We start from the raw sequence: 20,198 nt of genomic DNA, 5'->3' as shown, positions 1-20,198 counted from the left end.
GGATTTCCCCTTCTACAGCGAACTTACTTTGGATTTTAGCACTTCTGCACTACCTGAAGGTAACGTTTCTCATGCCAATCTTTTTTTTTTTTTTTTATATATATTGTGACACCAATTTCACATAGAAACCAGCAACTTTTCTTTTACCCACTCTTGGGCCGTGGTAATTTCCAGACTCACCACCCCCCTCCCAAATCCTCAACTGTATTTATTACTTCACATTCAAACTCATTCATGGATGGTTGTTCAGGAAAAGGTGAATAGGAAATGCAATCTGCGTCAAGCATTATTCTACCCTAGAATGTATTTAAGAGAAAATCAGAAAGTCTGTAATTTAGCAAGTCTGGCTGTCAAAGTTCTACCGCCATCTGGTGAGAACACGTTAAACAAAGGATAATAAAACCCTTTTTTCTCCACATCTCCACAAAGCATTCACAAACATTCCACAGTGCCCAAGAACAAGTTCCTTTTCAATGACATAATAAGGTCTCTCTGCCCCACATGGAGTTCTGGAACCAAAAGCCACGATCCATTCTCACCGTGCATCCTGTGATAACAGTTAACCAACACCGACATCACTGACATCCGCATAAATAATGCACTTCTTTCCCACCACAAACTACTTCAGAGAAGAAGCATGAGCCATCTTACACTTAAGGGTTTCAATTCTTCATCCTGCTCCTTGACCCAAACAAAATCTGCAATTTTTTCAACAACATTCTCAAACGTTGGCAGCATAGTTCGCCAACAATTTCGAAAACAATTCAGTGAGACCCAATTAAGACATAACTTTTCCTTGGTGGCCAGAACAGGATCCTTCAAAACTGGCTTGACTGGCTTTTGCTTGGGTCTGATGCTGAAATTCAAAGTGCAGGACAGAGCGCTGACTGACTTTCTCCTAGCCCAGAAGACAGTGATCTGCATCATATGCTGCTATGCTAATGCACCTAAAATGATGCTCCTTCTGCAAAGGTTCCTGCCAGTATTAATGTCACTGCCCTGGCACACATGCTCATCACGCTGGTCACAACTAAGTTGCCTTTTGACATCATAAAATGTCTGTTGTAACTAGAAATATCAAATAACTCACTACAAGGATCCACCAGGCAGATGAGGCTCACTCCCACTTGTCGTTCAGTCTGGAGTGCTGCCTGAACATGGATTCGGTCACTTCTGCACTGTTAAAGAACACTTGTCACCAGTGTTGGGTTGTTTGTAATGACAAGTGAGTTGAAATGTGTTGTACCGTGTACTGAAATGGTTGTACCTTTAATCAATAGAATGTTTATAACATATTGCACAAGAAATGAAACCTTCAGTGCTTGTGGTTCTGCCCGAATCAGATGATCGTGTGGTTGGCGAAGGGGAGGATCACATTTGTCCGTTACAGAATAAATATACTTGTGCTTTCATCTTGTGCCGTGTCCCGAGGTCATTACTCATTTTGGTGCAAGAATGACTATGGGCAGCGAAAAATCTGTCACTCGAGGATGCACTTACTACTGCAAAAATAGTAGCAGAGTCAGTACTGTGTATGGAAGCAATAAACAAAAAAAGAAAAAACGGACAATGAATGAGAAATTGCAGCTGTGAGTAGAAAAAATGAGACTTGTGAAAATTTGGCGTCATATAATAACAAATACAACAAATCTCTAAAAGGAACAAAGACCACAGTATGCTCCAGATGCGGTAGTACAGTGCACATCAATGAAGCTAAATGGTGTTTTGCAGCAAACAAAGAATGCAGAAAGTGCGGTTGTAAGGGACATTATGCTTGTATGTGTAAAAATGGGGGCAAGTCACTAGTAGCAGTCACTGAAGATTTTGCTGAATAAGAGTATAAAGAAGATCGTATTTTGAAGATATATTTTGAAACCGAGGAAAAGGGAAGGAAAATTAGACCTAAAGTGTAATTTGTAATTTTGGACAAGGAGGTAGAACTAATGGTAGATTCTGTCTCACTCTATACTATGGTACCAAAGTCAATGTGAAAAAAGGAGTGGTCATGTTCTACGTTGTTACCAAAGGACATTGATCCAAGCTACCAGGGATTAAAAAATAGATGTTTTGGGATACTTTATCGGGCCTAAAGAATTCAAGTCTCGATGTGTTGAAGTAAAAATCTATGTAGCTGAAGATGGACCGCCCATATTAAGCTGGATACACCAATATGATTTTCACATTGTAATTGACCCACATTATACAGAAAAAGTGCTGGTTGTGGAGGACTTGAGTGTGGAATAAGTACTGAATCAAATTAATACATGGTGAATCAAAAGCACTCACAGCTTTCATAACAATGGAGGGCACATTGCAGTTCACCAGGATGCCATTCAGACTATCCTCAGCCACTAGCGTGTTTCAAAGATTAATGGCAGAAATCTTTAAAGGGTTACAGAACATGACATACTTTTAGGATGATATCTTGGGGTTGAAACGATAAAGGAGCATAATCAAACGTTAAGATCAGTAATGCGTTGTTGCGTAGGCTCTCATTATTCTAATGAGACTACTGGATTTTGAGCTGCAAGATCGTTCACAGAGTCGGGGACTAAGTATGACTCACGGTGAATGATACTTGTCACTCTAAATCCGGGTTTTGCTCCGGCTAACTAGCAGTGCCTTATCTCTCCCTAATGGTAGAGACAATTGGGCAGCCGAGCGCATGACATCTTAGTACTTCTCAGGGAAGTCGTGGTCACTCAGGTCACAACCGGTACTCTCCACAAGCATTTCCAGACTCCAGATTGAGAAGCGACCTGCAATTACACTGGAAGCAGAGTCCAAATCTTGGAAGGGGAAAAAACTGGGACATTTCAGAAAACAAACTCTGAAGAACCACGGGCCAAAAATGAACAGATGAGGTTGAAAGTTCTGGAAAAGGAAATGGAACAAGACAGAAACTGGAGCACAAACAGGATCTCCCAGCGAGGAACAAACGTAAACTCTTTTTATAGTAAAATATTCTGTAAAAAAACAAAAAAAAAAACGAGGAAGCAAAATCCTACAGTTTTGCTTTGGGATTCAGCCAGGGAAGTGTCACAGATCTCGGAAGTAACCAAAACTAAAAACCCAGAACTGGATTCTTCAAAGAAAGTTCAGCTACTAGATAACTGGTACCTGTAATAGCAAATCTCATAGAATGCTTCCAGCGCATTGGCAAATGATCTGGAATTATAGCGCATATACAGTATACAAGCAGTCCCGAGATGCATGTTAACACCAAGGACTCCTTGAACACACAGCTTCAAGTAAGTGGCTGTCCACGGAATGCAACACCAGGAATTCGCATCTGTGCACAAGCAGCTTCTATTAATTGAGGCCTGCCTTCTGAGCACAGACAATATTTGAAGCGTCTGAGTCTATGTGGTGAATTTCTTACATCCGAATCCGAGCCTTACTGATCAGGCCACTTACCTTTAGCGTGTAGGCTATGTTTCGAAGAATGTAAGGTATCTTTCCTCAGCTAAAAAAAGGCCATGAATATATTCTGGTCAGTGAATGGTAGCAAGAACAGCTCTCTTCCAAAGAGATCTGGAATAACTTTCCATAAGCAGTATTCAAAGCTCCGCAATTCTGGATCCACAGAGCAAAAACATTATTCCCAATGGCCGCAGATCTCTTCGCTATGCATTCAGATGGGATGAAGAGAATACATTAGTCCCTAAATTAAATGAGACCTGCACAACACTTTTTATGGTGCAGAAAACACTGAGAGAAAGTGAGGGTCTGAGGATGCGTCTCCTCACCGCAGTGCAGAGTAGGGTTTCCCTCCACGCTGCTACTATCAAGTTCATCAGTGGTTCTTTAAAAAGTAAACCGTTCTCAAAAGTATGACACATTTGGCAAAATAATCTTTGTGAAGAGATCAGAGACTGAATTTAAGGCCATGTTATTAGCATTTGGTTAATGCAACATTGGCTTACGAAAGGAAAATAACATTTTTATGAAAAGCTGTTTATTATAGTACACCACGAAGGCAGAGGAAAAAAGTAAGTAGGGACATGCTGTGACGTGAAGGCGAAAACACAGATGTACGACAAGAAAGATTCACCCATGAAAAAATACAACAGATGGTATACTTTTCCCCCATTACCTAAAAAGGAATATATTACTTAACTTGTAAGCATCTGTCCGTGGCATGTAGATTCATTCGTTCACCATCCTTCTGCCATTTAGTATTGGCCCTGGACGATTGGAACTTGTTTTTCTTTGACGAAGTATGCTGAGTCACGAGATATAGTGACTCCTCCCTTAGTTGGTAATAAGGACTGACATCGCCTCCATTGTTAGCTTGTTTTTTTAACATTGGGTGATCATAAAGATAAAGCGTTAGTTAGGAAAGTGTGGTAGCCATGCAAGAAGTTATATATGCATATATAGGGTTTTAAATAGAAGAATGTACATCTGCATCAACCAAAGTCATCTCGGGAGGTGGGTAGCTGCATCTACAGTACTATATGCCATAAACAGATGCTTACAAGGTAAGTAATATAGTCAGTTTATAGCATCTGTGGCTGTAGTTACACATACTCTGCAGAGACCGTAAAGCAGTACTCCCTTAAGCGGTGGTTAGATGGAGGATGATACAGGAGACTGAAACAGAGAGACATCCACACAGTAGCTTTGGTGAATGTGTGTGGGGTTGACCATGTAGATGCCTTATAAATGTCAGCTATGGGTATATTTCCTTGTTTGCGAGTGGGATAAGGCTTGGGCGGGGCAGGCAATTTTTTTTAGCCTTAATAAAACAGGTTTAGATAAATTTGACAAGCCATCTGGCTATGCCCGCCATTTGACAGAGCGTCTCCTTAATGTGGTTTAGCGAAACAACAGAAAGGTGCTGAGTTTTGTAAAAGGGCTTCGTCCTATTAATGTCGCGCACGCTTGACATCAAAGTATTGAAGAACTCTCTCTGCCACAGAGTCTGTTTGTGGGAAGAAAACTGGGAACTCAATGGTTTGGTTGATATGGAAGGGGGATACCACATTAGGAAGGAATTTAGGCTTGGTTCTTAGTGATGAACTTGAAAGGTTTTCCCAGAGTGAGGGCTTGCAACTCGGAAATACCCCTTAAATGTGTTAGCGCAATGAAAGCAACCTTCCAGAAAAGGAATTGTAAATGGCATGAACGCAGGGGTTCAGAGGCAGGGCCCATGCATCTGGTAAAGATACTGTTAAGGTCCCATACAGGAGTCTGGTGTATCCTGGGTGAAAATAACTACTTTGGGTCCAGCCAAGAAAGCCTTGATAACAAGGATTTGGAATAAGGAAGAGTGTTCCATATTCTGCATGTAGGCTGCTATAGTGGCTAAGTGGAGGCATATGGAAGTATAGGCTACACCTGATTTAAGTGAAGAAGGTAGCAGACAATATCCTAAACTGCAGGTTTATATGCTTAGGGATTCATTAGTGAACAGACTTTTACACTTAGCAGCATAGCAGGCCCACGTAGTGTCTGTACGGTTCTTTGAGGATAGACATGCACTCGAGAGAGGTTAAGGTAGCCAAACTCTAGGACCTCCAGAGCAAGATTGCTAGATTGAGTTGCCTGGGGCTGAGGTGCCTGATTCTGCCCTGGTTCTCTGCAAGAATGCCAGGCCTGTTGTGGAGCTTCCCATGGGGAACCAATGACATCTCTAGAAAGGTTAAGAACCATGGTTGTCTGGCCCACGTGGGTGCCACCATGGTGAGAATGAGGGTTGGTTTACTGAAGCTTCTGGACCACAAATGGAAGGAATTGGAGGAGAGGGAAAAGCAAAGGCAAGGAACCCTGACCAATTCATCCATAAAACAATGTTCATAGATTGTGAGCGTGGGAACCTGGAGGCGAAGCTTTGGCATTTTAGATGGTGGTGAAGGGATCGACCTAGTAGTCCACCCCGCGAACTCAAAAGGCGTAACAACAGGAGTCAGACTTGTGGGTGGAATTCCTACTCAGACTTGTTGCAGCATCACAAGCAGATCTGAAAACTTGCTGTCCACTTTCAGAGGGTATTCTGTAAGGTGTTGTAACCAGTGGTGTGGAGGTCAATGCCTAATGCCTTGTGTTAGCGCTGACAGCTGCGGTGTGTGTGCGCCATCTTGTATTTGGAGACAATACATGTCGGTCTTCATCAAAACTAGTCTATGCTGAACCTAGTGAAAGAAAGCCTCAAGAGGTAGCTAGATGGCCAGAAGCTCAAGGTAATTGATATAGGGGCCTCTTTGATGTGGTGACCAATTGCTTGAAATGGCCAGTTGCTGAAGATGCGCTCCCCACTACAAGAGCGAGGCATCCATGGTAATGGTCAGCTGTGGAATGGGGTCTATGACGGACCGGCCCTGCTACAGAATGTTGCTGTTCCACCACAGCAGAGTATGGGTGCTGGCCCATATAAAAATTAGATCCTCCCACTGATGGTCTGTTTGTGACCATTGTGCTGACAGTTATTGTGACAGCGGACGCATTTGAAGTCTGGCATGGAGGACTAGGACTATGAAAGAGGCCATCATTCTGAGAAGGTGCACAAATGTTCCGACCATTAACTGACGATTTGACTGAAAAAAGTCAGTATCTCCAGGAATGCTTGGGCCTGAGCTTACGGAGGTAAGCCTTACCAGTGACTGTACTGAGTATGGTGGCCAGGAAGGGCTGGATCTGAAGGGTTTTAAGGTAGAACTTGACAGTATTTATAGTGAAGCCCAAACTGTGGAAGAAGCATATGGTAGCTTAGGTCAGAGCAAGACACTGTTGCTAGCTTGCACTCTTGATCAGCCAATCGTCTAAGTTGAGGAATATGTGAATGTCTCTACTTCTGAGATGGACGGCTACTACAACAAGTCAATTTGTAAATGCTCTGGGGCAGTAGTGACCCCGAATAGCAATACTTTGAACTGATACTGTTGACCACTTACTGTTGATTACTTACCACGGAAAACAGGTAGCGGCGATGAGCAGAGTGGATGAGTATGTAGAACTAGGTGTCCTTCAAACCGATAGCAGTCATAAAATTGCCTTGCTGCAGCAGAGGGATGATATCCTACTGTATGAACATGTGGAAATGTTCTAAGCGGACGTACTGGTTGAGAGGCCTTAGAGACCCGTCCTTTTTGGGGATCAGAAATTACAGGGAGTACACCTCTTTGTAGTGATGCTGCAGTTGCACTGGTTCTATTGCCCTTTGAGAATAAGCACCTGGACTTCTTCCCAAACAAAGTGCTGGTGTTCTGCAGAGAGGGTGTGTCTGTGGGGAAAATGTTTCATGAGGCTGCAGTGAGCTCGAGTCAGTAGCCATGTTTATTGGTAGAGAGGACCCATTGGTTGGAGGCGATCTCTTCCCAGCATGGAAAAAAAACCAAGTAGTCTTCCACTAATAGGTGAAGTATGATTAGGGAGGAGTGAAAGGGAATCACTGCTTGGAGGAGGTGACTTCTTTGTCCGAGCATCCTTTGCCCCTTCCCCAGGTGTTGTTGCCTCTGTAACTTCCTCTTGAATACCCGGTGTTGACTGTTTGTGTTCTTGCCTCTGGTAGGAGGAGGAGGGAAAGACCAGGGAAGTGCTCTTACCTCCTCCCCTGTACTGTGACCTCCGAAAGAACCCTGAGGAGTGGATGCCCAAAAGGCACCAATCACCTTGGCTGTGTCCATATCTCTCTTGGGCTTTTCAAGTCTCTGGTCTACCAGCGGCCTGAAAAGGTCAAAGAGCAGGTTCAGTAGATGCTGCTCTGCTTCTGGCTTAAAGCCAGGAATCCCAATCCAGGCATGACGCCTGAACAGAATGCTGGTATTTATTTCCCTGGCAGCAGTGTCAGCTGCAACTAGGGTGCAGCGGATGGTGTTGAGATGGTCTTGCCCACACTGCCTACAATTCTCAGTGAGGTGTAGGAGAAGTTCCTCCATTTCATCCCAATGCACTCAGTCATATGAGGAAAGCAGGGCAACTGATTTAGCAATCCCCCACTGTGTGGCTGATTGTACTTCCACCTTCTTGCCTGCTGCGTCATTGTTTCCCCACTCTAGCTGCCAGGAGGTGGAGCGTTCCCTGTACCCGGAGCGTTGGAGCATTTACGTGCTGTGTGGACCATGAGAGTGTCCAGAGGAAGGTGGCCGTGTATATAAGGGGTAGCACATGGTTAGGTTCTGTATTTTATTGTAGACTCTAGGTGTGAGGTTTTAACCCTTGACTGTCTCTTTGAATTAATGTGTTGGGCACAGTCTGAAGCACCCCTTTTAGCAGCGGGAGGACCTGGAGGGTGTGCTGGATCTTTCAAAGTGTTTCAACAAGGAAGTCACTGTCTTTCTGGATGATGTGCATATCAACTTTATGAAAAGTAGCTGCTCAATGTATAACTTCATGGTACAGGATAGTGTCATTGGGGGTATTTTAGGTAGAGATCAGGGTCTATATCACCTGGGAGGGATCAACATCCTAGTTCTCCAACAATTGTCTCTGATTTCAGGATCAAAGGGGGCATCGTATGCTTTACCTGGATCATCAGGCTGCCCTCCCCACAGGAAGAGTGCAGCGATCCATGTAGTGAAGTGGCAGGAGGTGGTGGCTGTGGTGAAGGATGAAGAGGAGTAGGAGTAGAAGTGAAGGAGGAGGAGGATGTTGAGCCGGGAGGGTACTAATGCCCCATCTTATGTCTTCTATGCTTTGGAGGAAGAGTGGGTTCCAAGGAAATTTGTTCCTCAAAGGATAACTTCCTCTTCTTTGGCAGAGTCCCCTGCAGCTTGTTGGTGGTAGCTTAGTGGAGATTTTTCCAGTTTATGGGTGGATGAAGAGACGCTTTGGGCGAGAATCCAATTTGTCCTGTAAGAGCTGGAGAATAGGTAGGTCTGAGTTGTGGTAGCTGGTCATTGATGGCACTTTTGGCACCAAGTGGGTTTTTGGTCTTCGGCATGAAGGCCTTCGGTGCCAAAGTTGACAACTGTGGGCTGCGCTCAAGGTTGGTTTGGTGCCACTATCGGTTTCAGCATCACGTTCAATACTGCAGTCGACAAGGCTGTTGCTTCCAAGGAAGGTCGTGGCTTATGCATAGCCTTTGGGCAGGAGAAGGGAGCGGTGATGGCTCCATAGGCTTCTGTCGGCACTGACCATGATCCAAATGTAATGATGGCCCTGCAGGCTGTTGTGTATCTGGGCTCGATGACCCACCCTTGCTGGGGTGTGTTTTGTCTGTCCATGGGATCACTGTGCGGCCGTGGGTTGTGACTGGGTAGTGACCATACTCAAGATCGAAGTCTTCAAAGGTTGATTAATCTCAGGGTCTTGCTGCTGCTCTCCCCTGCATTCAGAGGGCAAGCTTGCCTCTGAACTGGACTGCACCAGCTAAGACTCTGCATGACCGGCTTCTTATTCTACCTTAACGCCGCGCTCCCCGAAGACTCCGGGGTATTGTCTTCATCTTGTCTCTGCATTGTAAGATGAGTTAACATTCACTGACAACGGTTTTGAATCGTCTTCCTTGACCAGAAGGTGACGCAGGCCTGGTACGTGGTCTTGTCTTCCTTAAGGGAGAGGCAGAGACTTCAGTCTTGATGCTGGTCAGACGAGGGGAACTTGGATAAGCACTGGAAGCAGTATTGGAAGGGAGTCCTTTCCATCACTGACTTGCCATTTTCGTCAAGGGGGTCACCGGAACCGAGGGGGACAGGCTTCAAGAGGGGCAGAGGCCCCGGCGGAAGGTGTCAATGTGAGTGCAGTAATTGAAGTTCGTTGAACAATTATGAGGAGGGATCACAGATCTGTTAGCATTAGTACGCGACAAATGGATTTGAAAAGTTCAGCGGTAAGAGCTATTATGCATTGAAGGCCAATCAATACACGTTCCAATCAGATGGTGGAAAAACAAAAAAACAAAAAATCGAACAATGGAGCCGGTGCCCATATGCAATACCAACTAAGGTGGCAGTCACTATACCTAGTGACTCGAAAGACTTCTTCAAAGACAAACAAGTTACAAACCTACCCCAACAGTAGATGGCAAGAGTATGCAGAGCATGTGCATTTACAGCCACACATTGAACAAACAACATTCCCCAGAAACGGAGTGAGGTGTAATAGTGAAAATCCAGTAATATGCAAAGTAATGAGTTGAAGGCCTGCTGACAATAACACTTGTTGTCTCAAGTCAGGATCTCAACTTTTCACTTGTCAGTGGTTCATTCATGCACCAAATAGTTCTCTTTCAAAATTCATTTACCAAATCACTTTGTACCTTTGTTTTCAGAACAGGCTACTACATTACCTAGCCACTGGAAGGATCAAAGGGGTTCTTTGTCAATGCCCTTTTAAGTTTTCTTGAACTAACTAGACCTCGCACACACATTAAGTTCAGACTGGCAGTGCAGCAGAGATTACACCGCCAGAGCATGATGTTTCTTCCACGCTGCTTATATCATGGCCATCTGAGCCTTAAAGACCGAATAGCATCCAAAGCTGGAGCACCTCATAAAGTATCTGTGAAGAAGTTAGGTTTTTTGTCTCTATATTAGATGGACCATGGTTAAGGTTTTATACAGTGTTTACCCCCCAGAAAGCCAGAAGATGCATGTTTCTTGGAGTAGCAGAATGAATTCTCAATTTTCAAAATCTGATAAGCCCACTCAGGTGGCAGATAGGTTGCTTTGCTATCATGATGCGCCAGGGTTATGATTTTCAAAACACAAACTAAATCTAACAAGTCAATCAAAGCATGCAACCCATTTAGATTTAGGCAGCTATTTGGTTGGTAATGGAAGAGTCAAACCTCTGTTTCTATTGTGCATCACACCAGGATTTAAAGGCTACTAGTAAATCTAGTTACTTTCCTGCAGCATGGAAGCTTGGGCAAAAGTTCCTTTAACAACAAACTCAATGATGAGTCAGATGGCTCCTCAGCTGATAAACAGTGTATATGGTGGTTTCGCTTGGGGCAATTTGATATGTACTTGGGAGAGGAATAGGAGCATGAGCATTTGATACAGTCAATCATGATATTTTAATCACCCATGCAGACCCTGCTGGGCTATGTGGCACTGAACTGGACTGGTTTTCTTTCACCAGGGACCTGGTAAGTAGAGGGTACTCCACTTGTTGGTCCATAAAATGCTGGCCAGAGGATCTAGGAGGATCTGTCATTTTAACTACGATTAAGAACCTGGGTGTGATTTTTGACAAACAGTCCAAAAGGTTTGGTCAACTTGCTTTTTGTAGCTTCGTCTACTGCAGATAAAATCCTCGATTACTGGAGTATGATATCTCTTGCATTGCCAGCAGTTGTGATCAATAATTTCCTAAGGGTACAGAACATATCTGTAAGACTGATTTGTAGGATGTGTATGTATAATAATGTCTCAGCAGCCTGCAGTTTGTTTGATAGGCTACCTATCAAGCAGCATATCCAATTGAGAGCAGCCACAAGCTTTGTACACAGAGCCTTTTAGAGAACTGGATCCCAGATTTACTTTAACTGGGTAGTCCAATAGGTTCCCTGAGAGGTCCAGACAAATTTTTCACTACACCATCTCTCATAATTTCAGGCATTTCACATTAGGCTTATGAGTGAAATCCTCAAAATGAAGCCTTAAGCCATGTTGCATATTTCAAGTTTGTTCACTTAAAAATATTATCACAGGAGCATGGGAACAACGGAAAAGAACAAAACTTGAGCGGTGGTGGTTCACAGAGCTTGTGTTTTTTGCTCTCTTTTAGTGCAAAATACTTATGCGCAAACAAATTCATGCTAAAATAAAGCACTAAGGGCCATACGAAAGCTTTTTCCCATAGACACAGAATGGGTAAAATCCTTTGGTACATCTGGCCCTAAATGCCATCCTTGCATTCTACGTAGTTTTGCATAATGTTTCTGAAATTTTGCATAATTACTGAAAAGGAAATTACGCACATTTTGCACAACTCTACTTTCATGATCCCATCGAACAGAAGACATGTTCCTCCTGTCTGTTCCACACTCTAAGTGCAGACACTGTAGTGGCAGAGTGTTTTAGATCTTTGGACTCCAACTGTGGCAACCTCTCCCATTGGCTGACCGAAGCATTTCTGACTTTATCTTCTTTAATAAGACTCTGAAGACCTTCTTACTTTGTTAAGGTCTGGTGCTACTTTAGCTTCTGTTCTCTGGCCCTTTTAGCGTTCCAAATGTCAAGGTACCTAGAGATGGGTGTGTGCTTGAGAAATAAATAAAGAAATAACTCTGTGATGGAGTCAAGCTGCCATGACTTAGATGCTCTACTGTTTTTATGATGAGACATTAAGAGGTTTTTCTAACCTACCCTAATTTAATCTGGGCCCGCTAAGAAGCACTATCATGGGGCCCTGCATCATGATCAGGTCTGCAACACCAAACTGTATATTAATGTGTCTACAGACACTGGTATTGGCCCCCTACATTTCACACAAGATTAAAACCAGCAGATGTGATCAGCAAGATGATAAGCAACGGTGAAAACACAATGTTAAAAGCTTTGCAAGCTCCACATCCCGGAGCCTGGGAAGTGCGGAAAAATGAATTTTGTTACATTTAATAATGACAGCCTCCTGGCCTGCAGTCAAAGCAAATCCAAAAATGAAATTCTAGATCCAGTCTGATACCAGAAGACACATTTATATAAACAATGTACCTTAGACTGGGAGGCAATTTTAACCACTATTTTTTCTGCAAAAGTTCCAAATCACCATTATCTTTTGTATTAAGATAGAGGGGTCAAAGAAAGAAGGACATTCATGTAACCTATGTTAGTGCTATTAGCCGATCTCGGATGCACATGAACATTCTTTGAATGGAATAAATATATGACCGAACTGGTCAAGTTAATTTTTTAAAATGCAGCATTTCCACCATAGGTATGAATCCTCAATTCAAGCCGTCACAGTAAGTGTGTTATGGTTGAATATAAATGCACAGTAAACAGTACAGCACTCCTGCACTCCATAATAGACTAAAGAAGGGTAAGAATCAAAGCCCCCTAAATCTACAGGTTCTACTACTAAGGCTTACAAATGATACAATCAAGATCATCATCCCAGCAACATCACAAGGTGTCACTCTGGCAAATCAAGTTAACGAAGGATGGCCATTCATCCCTGATCTGAAACCTCTGGGCAGTGTTTCAATGCACCTATTTGGCAAGACCAACAAAAACAATTTCCTTAGAACCATATACGCCTCCACCAAAGCCTGAAACTGGGGTTTGGCCATCTTTTCTATGAACTTCAAGATTTTCAAGGGACAGTAGATAAACCAGGATTGTATTTCATTAAATTGATTTTTTATGTTGGATGACTTAAAAAGAGTAATTAATGAAAGCAACAATAGTGGAGGAAAACTCTAAAATACTGTGCTGTACAAGAATCCTGAGAAAGGAACTGGCAGCATGTGCTTATTATAGTAGTAGGCACACATTTACAAAATGTTCTAAGTGCACAAAACGACATTTGTGCAGAAAAGTTGATTTCTAATCCTGAAAACTATAAGAAAGTGTCAAGTCAAGTGTACCTTGTAGAGTGAAGGATGAACAGCAATGCCATGGGATTTCAGTAGAGCCCACACCTCTATAGGGCCTTGAGTAGGCTGGGAATATTAAAGTAAGTCATCTAAATAAAGATGAATCAATATCTTGGAAGATCTGGTCACAGAAGAAACACCCTGATGACATTCTAGGTTCTGGTGAACATAAACCCTGCATACTCAAAAATAGTCTAGAAATAAGCCCCGTTACTGCCAGAGGAACCCAGATGATGTCATATTAACAGAGGAAATTCTGGCCATTCTACTAGATAGCTGCTTTTTAGCATGTCACCAATCTAACAGTTGGTTAAGTGGAAGAAAAACAAGTTTCTATGCCCTTGATATTGAGAAAATGGTACTGAAGGCACATTTAATAAATAAGAAATGAATGTAGATGGAATCATGATGGGTAGACTTCTTTAGGGCGTGAACTCTGAATAGACACAGCAGCCACTACAGAGGATTGATGTTATCTGAAAACCAAAAGTCCCCTTTACATTATCTTCTCATACTGCAAGGAGCTTGTGTGACCAACACACAAAAGGGCAGTCTCATCAGGGAAGATTACAAAGCCCAAGAGAACAGCTCTTCCACTCATTACCTAACTGAATGGCACAGAATATCCCTTTGAAGGGCAAAATTATCTTTGGGCACAGGTTTCCCATACCACGCTTCAGCAGCTGCTTTATAGCTCCACTAGCTAAAGGTGTCCACATTTACTAAAGGTAAACATGGCTGGGCGATGCGATGGACAAACGTCTGATTCAACTATGGCACACACTTCGGGTGATTAAACTGCCTGTTAGCCACATCCATAAATTTGCAGAATAACAGTAATGCTCCCCTAATCAACCAACCAAAGTACAGTTGGATTATTTTTCCACCAAACGCCATTATGTACAAACACAGTAGGTGCTATACAGACATGAATGTTGTACATGGCATTACCAACTGCAGGCCTAGATCCCTGACTATTTTGCTGAGCTGCTTTTCACCTCATTATGCTGGTGCTTTCATTTAAGTGTGTTCTACTGCAAGGCAGTTAACTCCTACAAGCCACAAAAACTATTGTGAGTTTGAATTGGGTACCTCTGATGTGTCATTCTCAACAGGTTCTCTGTGGACCCAGCACAAAATCCAACTGATGCCTCTCACAAGTAACATGTTGAGATACACATTTGCCCAGTGTCACACAACCCTCGTTAGGAGTCAGCCCAATGGTACCAACAGTGCAAGCGTTATGTCAGTCACATTATGCATTTTGAAATACAGCTCTACTGCAGCCCTGATGCTCAACACATCACTAGCAACCTGCTGACTGATAACGACACATATTAACACCCTCCATTTTAATGACTTACCATCAATGGATTCAGAGGTTTTAACAGAGGGACTGCTGGACTGGTGTGCCCTAATTGACTGTACACAGACACCTGCTTCTGCTCTGCTCCTCCGGCATGTGCTGATTTGTTCTGTAAATGGAAAAGGAATGGATGGGGATGTCACAGTGAAGGTGAGAGAATACCAAGCCTAAAAGCAACGGCATTTGTGTACAATATGCTAACACTGCACCATCAAAGGATGTGTAAGTAATTTACAAGAGTACATAACACTCAACATGTGTTCCTATGGCAATAGTCATTTCAGAGACATTCCGGAGGTATGCTGTGTATTTGAGACGCTACAAGCATTTCATGGGCATACTGGGAGTCCATTAACACCATGGAGACTTCAGACCGATCCCTTTTATGCTGCAGCAGTGCATGAACATGATTGTGGTTCAGAGGGAGAAGAGGAGTGCGTGTGACATGTATTATGAGTGAATTAGAAATGTGTTGTTTAAAGCCATGCTGGTAGACAAAGCCTCATTGTTATGGAGTGATGAGGGTTGTAAGTGGCACACAATCTGCATGCACGCCTTTTCGAGGGTTCCAAGCACAACCATCACAAAGCCAGTTTTATGTTAACACTGCACGTGTTCTGTGCACAGCCACTAAAGTCTATGATTTAGAAATGTTAATCCTGTGTGTGAGTTGGCCTGTTGCCTATATGCAGCATGCTTGTCAATGGGACATGAACCACTCACAAATCTTACCTTCCAGGGAAATGTTAACGTCCTCTTGTAAAAACATACCATGTGGCACCAAGTCAGAGCTGGGAACTGCAAGACATAAGAACAGGCATAGATCAACCAATGGACATCAGGCAGTGCCTCATATGACCAAATACACATTTGATGATAACTCTCTGTCAAATAAATAGGTCTCTTATGCTCTCATCACATGACGTTAGGCTGAGAAAGCATGCATCCTGTGTGCTTCTGCTGGCTAATGAGCTGCCAATAACAGTGATCAGATAATGATTTATTTGCCTGTCACGCACATTGCTGTGATGAGACTTAGGAGCATCAATGCAGTACATGAAATTGACTAACTGTGGGGCCCCACTAGACTAGAAGACTTCAGCTATGCAAAGAGAAAGATGTAAATAGATTACTCAATAGAGTCTTCAATACAATGAAGATGGACAGGAAGGGCCCCTTCAAGAAGGAGAGGTTGGTTTTGTTGTCGTCTTGATGTAAGATAAAGGTTTACTTCAAGGAAATCAGTTTCAGGGCTTGGATTAAGGCTAGCAGACAGTAGAGGTTTCTCTGGAGCATGCTCAAGGAATTCTAGATCTGTGAGCCCATTACAAAGGTTGTTTAATCTCCTTGTTTCTTTCAGTTTCATTTTGTCATTAATTGGTGATTCCTGTCTAAGTTCCCACCTAAGTTACTATTGCAATAAGGTAAGATGTCAAGGTGTTTTGAGCCCTTGTTCCCGCAAGCAGTCAAGTCTTACCTGCTTGTCGCTGAATTCACAGGATTTCTTTGCATGAGGAACAAGTGCAGATTATTCTGTTGTAATCCATCCACAACAATACTAAGGTCCTGGTGAGGGTGTTACAGTAACTTCTCTGGAGAGGGTGGGGGGAGGAAGAACCCTTTGCAGAATCATGAAAAGATGTTTGGCATTTTTGTCACCCATGTCATCTGGTGAGCATTGGAGAAATATCAATAGAACCACAAGCTAAGGGTGACTGCTCAACATGGTTACCCACCAGAATACAGAGCTGGATCCCAAAATTTGGTATTGAAGCCGATGCTGGGATAATAGCTCAGCCAAGATTATTTAGCTGAAGTTAGTGAACTACAAGGAAAAAGGAGCCCTGGAAAATGCTGCAGCAATTCTGTTGAGACAGTGAAGGGGCAATGCCAATCACCCACTTTGCATCAGTGAAATAAGAAACCTGTGATTGCAGCCCATGATTCGATCACTCCAAAAGAATTTCATAGTTAGCTCTGTCATCTGCCATGTAACAGCTGGGAAGGATCAGGATTTCCAATTCATCAGCTCTTCAATATTAGTCTGAGTTAGTGTTCGAAAGCGTTCTCAACAATGATTATTGTATTGGATATTGTTCCCTTGTAAAAGTTCACAGAGTTGGTCTGTGAGTACGCTCTTCATTATCACAATCATGAATGGAAGGATTGATTTTGGTCAGTATTTCATCAACCTCTGGGATCTGCTACAGAATTTCTTAGGAGTGTGTTATAATGGAGTGTATGAGTACTTTGTCTTGCTGACCAAAATATAAAAACCCTTGTGACATCAGGAGCTGTGGAATCAAAGTTGTCTTTGGTGGAGGACGCTGGGCATTGCTCAGTAGTGAGACTAGAGCCTATGTATAGGATCAGAACTGGAGTGTAATTTGTCCTATTTCGCCAGGTGTCTCCTGGATCTTTATTTTAACTTGAAAGTCATGCAATGACCACCATCAGTGAGTATCTAAGGGTGGCATTCGTCTAAGGAGGACCAGAAGAGTTTTCTTGAGCATTGTTCACTGTGCCATCAACAGTACTGCTTTAAGAATGTAATATTTAAAACAAGTTATTATTGAGAACTCATTGGAACACAGACATTTCTGGATGGTGACATGTGTGATACGGTGTTAATTACTATTTTATACATGTGTGCATGTGTGCCTCTTACAATACAAGGCTCTGGTCGATTCCTGCAAATATCTAAAGTAGAATGTGGCATCAAGACCCTGATGATAAAAAGCTGTAAGTGGCAAAATCACTGTATTCCTTTAGTAGTGAATACATTCAACTCTTTCTCTTCTCTGTACTCTGGTTGGAGCCCTGCAGCCTTCTGGACCTCTCTTAGCACTTTCCACTCCCTGGCTGGGCAGGAGGCAGCAATGAGAAGTTTTCTCAAATAGTATAGATCACTGGGGCTGGAACATCGAGGTAAGGGATGAAGGAAGAAGATAACCAGCATTAGGGGTGGCAGCCTGGTTCATTCAGCAAACCTGCGATACACTGTGGTTCTAGCACCTAACACATTAGGTAGTGATGGAGGAGAAATGCTAATTAAGAAATCATTAATGGCTTATGTGTGTGTTTACTAATGAGAAAAATGCATAGAGAAATTCATTGTAGAAAAATAATGTGCGTGTTTGAAAAATGTGACCTCAGGGAGTGATCACCATGTGTATTAAAATAACTAAAAGATGCAAAATAATGAAAAACATATAAGAAAAATGCACTAATACGTTATAACAAAATGTATAACTTATGTTTTATATTAATTCATATTCTTAAGTTAGCCGAACTAAGGGCCTGGTTTCACTGGGCCTCGCCTTCTCTGAACATGGAGAATTCGGATGCCTTGCAAAGGACTGGTAACTGGGGATTGCAACCTTGAACCGCTCAGAGTTTAAGCCGCTCAGCTAGAACATTCTGCAAATGGCCCAACGGACAGAAGATGATGAAGACAATTTGATACAATTATGTGTAGTGAAGGCTAAATGTACTTTCCCAGGACTTGAACAATGGAGGGACTGACTGAAGACTTGTATGCAACAATTTTGTTACCTGAAGAGCCTGATGATGTTCTCAATGCAAGAAGAACCAATCAGTTTTATAGGACACAAGATATATGCAAACTCAAGGATTTGGTAAACAAAAACTATAGGTTACAGTCATAACTTACGATAGGCTGATCAATTAGCAATTAGTGGGATGGACTGGGAGAACCTAATAAAAGGTCATGACAAAGGGTGAAGATTCAGAACTGCGAGGAGAAAGTTGATGACGTCAGGAGACGCTGTCCGAGGTGCTGATATTGGGCTCATACTCTGTGAGCCTGATCTGCAGCTGACTATTGATGACCTAAAGACGAAGACTGACTTGTTGCTGATCCATCTTGGATAGGTATCTATAAAAATGTGACTGACGATTTTGTACCTTTTCTTCTAGGTACCAACTGTGCTGTTTTACAGAGATTCACTCGTAGGTAGATTTTTCCAAATTAATATTTTTCCCTAAATTGTTTTCGCATGAAGACCCACATGCTGATGCTAATCTTCGTTAGGTAGGCTGTTCGGGGTGACGTTGACAGTGACAAGTGACTGACGAACTAAATTGCTGAATTACATTAGTAATGCTGGTATTCATAGCTTATGATATTGCATTGTCACATATGTTTTCTTTGAGAATAATGTCTTTCTATTAATGGATTAATAAATATTGATTAATAAAGACTGAATTAACGGATGATTAGAATTGTAATCAATAGGGAATAACCACTGAGCAGTGGTTATTCTTGAGTATTATGGTCTAAAGCTGTTTTTCATAGAATGTTCTTTGATTATTGATGTTAGCTACCATTTCAGTGGTCACTGCATGATTAGGATACTCCATGCGATTTAAAAGGTTCATCGACCTATACGCGTCCCCTTGTAAGTTTACTTACTAAGGACCAGGCGCGCTAGCAGTAGCACTCTCACGGAGATCAGTGTGAAGGTGAAGAATTGCAAAGACAAATATGATCCGAGTACTTCTTTCCTCGCTCGCTCAATTATCAACCACAGGAGTGCTTGCTCGTTTTAAGTTCAGCTAAGCCAACAAAAAGCTGCTAAAGAGGCTAAAGAAAGGAAACTTGGGACTAATCCAATGAGTATGTTCCTGCTCGTAGTATGTCATACTTCCCAATAAAAATTAGAGTAATTGCGAGGTATGGGTTAAGCGGGAGCTATAGTCCACCTGCTGCCTCATTTTACCTTAATATTATGTGGCTACTAAATGAAAACATATCCCATGTTTTTATGGCATGGTCGGCTACAGGTATTGCAACTCAGAGTATTGATAGTATGATACTTTACTTCAAATAAATTTAGCAGGGGGTGAGTGGGGCACAGATTACTATTAAGGAAGGTGTTGTGGAGTACAGCATCTCTGTGGGGTAACCACATATTTTTAGTGTCCAAGTTATTAGAGCAGTAACTGTTGGTATAGAAGAGTTTGCAAGTTTTGTCTGCTGGAAGAGGTAAAATGATCAGGTACAAGAAAAAAACACACAACAGATTGTATCAATTTGGCTTACATGTTCTTGCCTGAGAAATGAGCTATATTGTGTATTTTCATGATCAGAATATCTCCCTTCGGCCACGTCAACATTCCCTTTTGTACCGAGTAAGGTCTTGGAATTTTTTTTAATTCAGTGAGCAGTATGGAGCCCGCGGGCTACTGCTAACGAAAGGCCAGTTGTGGGTAATCACTGGAGACCAACAGTAACACTTTATTCCTCTAGTGGATAATATAGGAATACTGAAAACCTTCAACCAGTATCTAAAGCTTGGAGGGAATAGAAAACAATGTTTT

The 20,198-nt window shown here is 42.5% G+C and overlaps 1 protein-coding gene across 2 annotated transcripts in view; it reads right to left on the bottom strand.

Moving 5' to 3' along the window:
• The window catches only part of BEND5 (BEN domain containing 5), an 89,407-nt gene that overhangs the window by 20,442 nt on the left and 48,767 nt on the right, over window positions 1–20,198 (bottom strand). For both annotated transcript variants that reach the window (XM_069232700.1, XM_069232701.1), the window contains 2 exons: window positions 15,588–15,653; window positions 14,854–14,964 (listed from right to left, as the gene is read on the bottom strand). In XM_069232700.1, coding sequence (XP_069088801.1) covers window positions 14,854–14,964; window positions 15,588–15,653 — 177 coding nt within the window. The remainder of the gene's footprint in view (window positions 1–14,853; window positions 14,965–15,587; window positions 15,654–20,198) is intronic.

The sequence above is a fragment of the Pleurodeles waltl genome, chromosome 4_2 (genome assembly GCF_031143425.1).
Source record: "Pleurodeles waltl isolate 20211129_DDA chromosome 4_2, aPleWal1.hap1.20221129, whole genome shotgun sequence".
Lineage (NCBI taxonomy): Eukaryota > Metazoa > Chordata > Amphibia > Caudata > Salamandridae > Pleurodeles > Pleurodeles waltl.
This window is presented reverse-complemented; position numbering and strand designations above follow the sequence as displayed.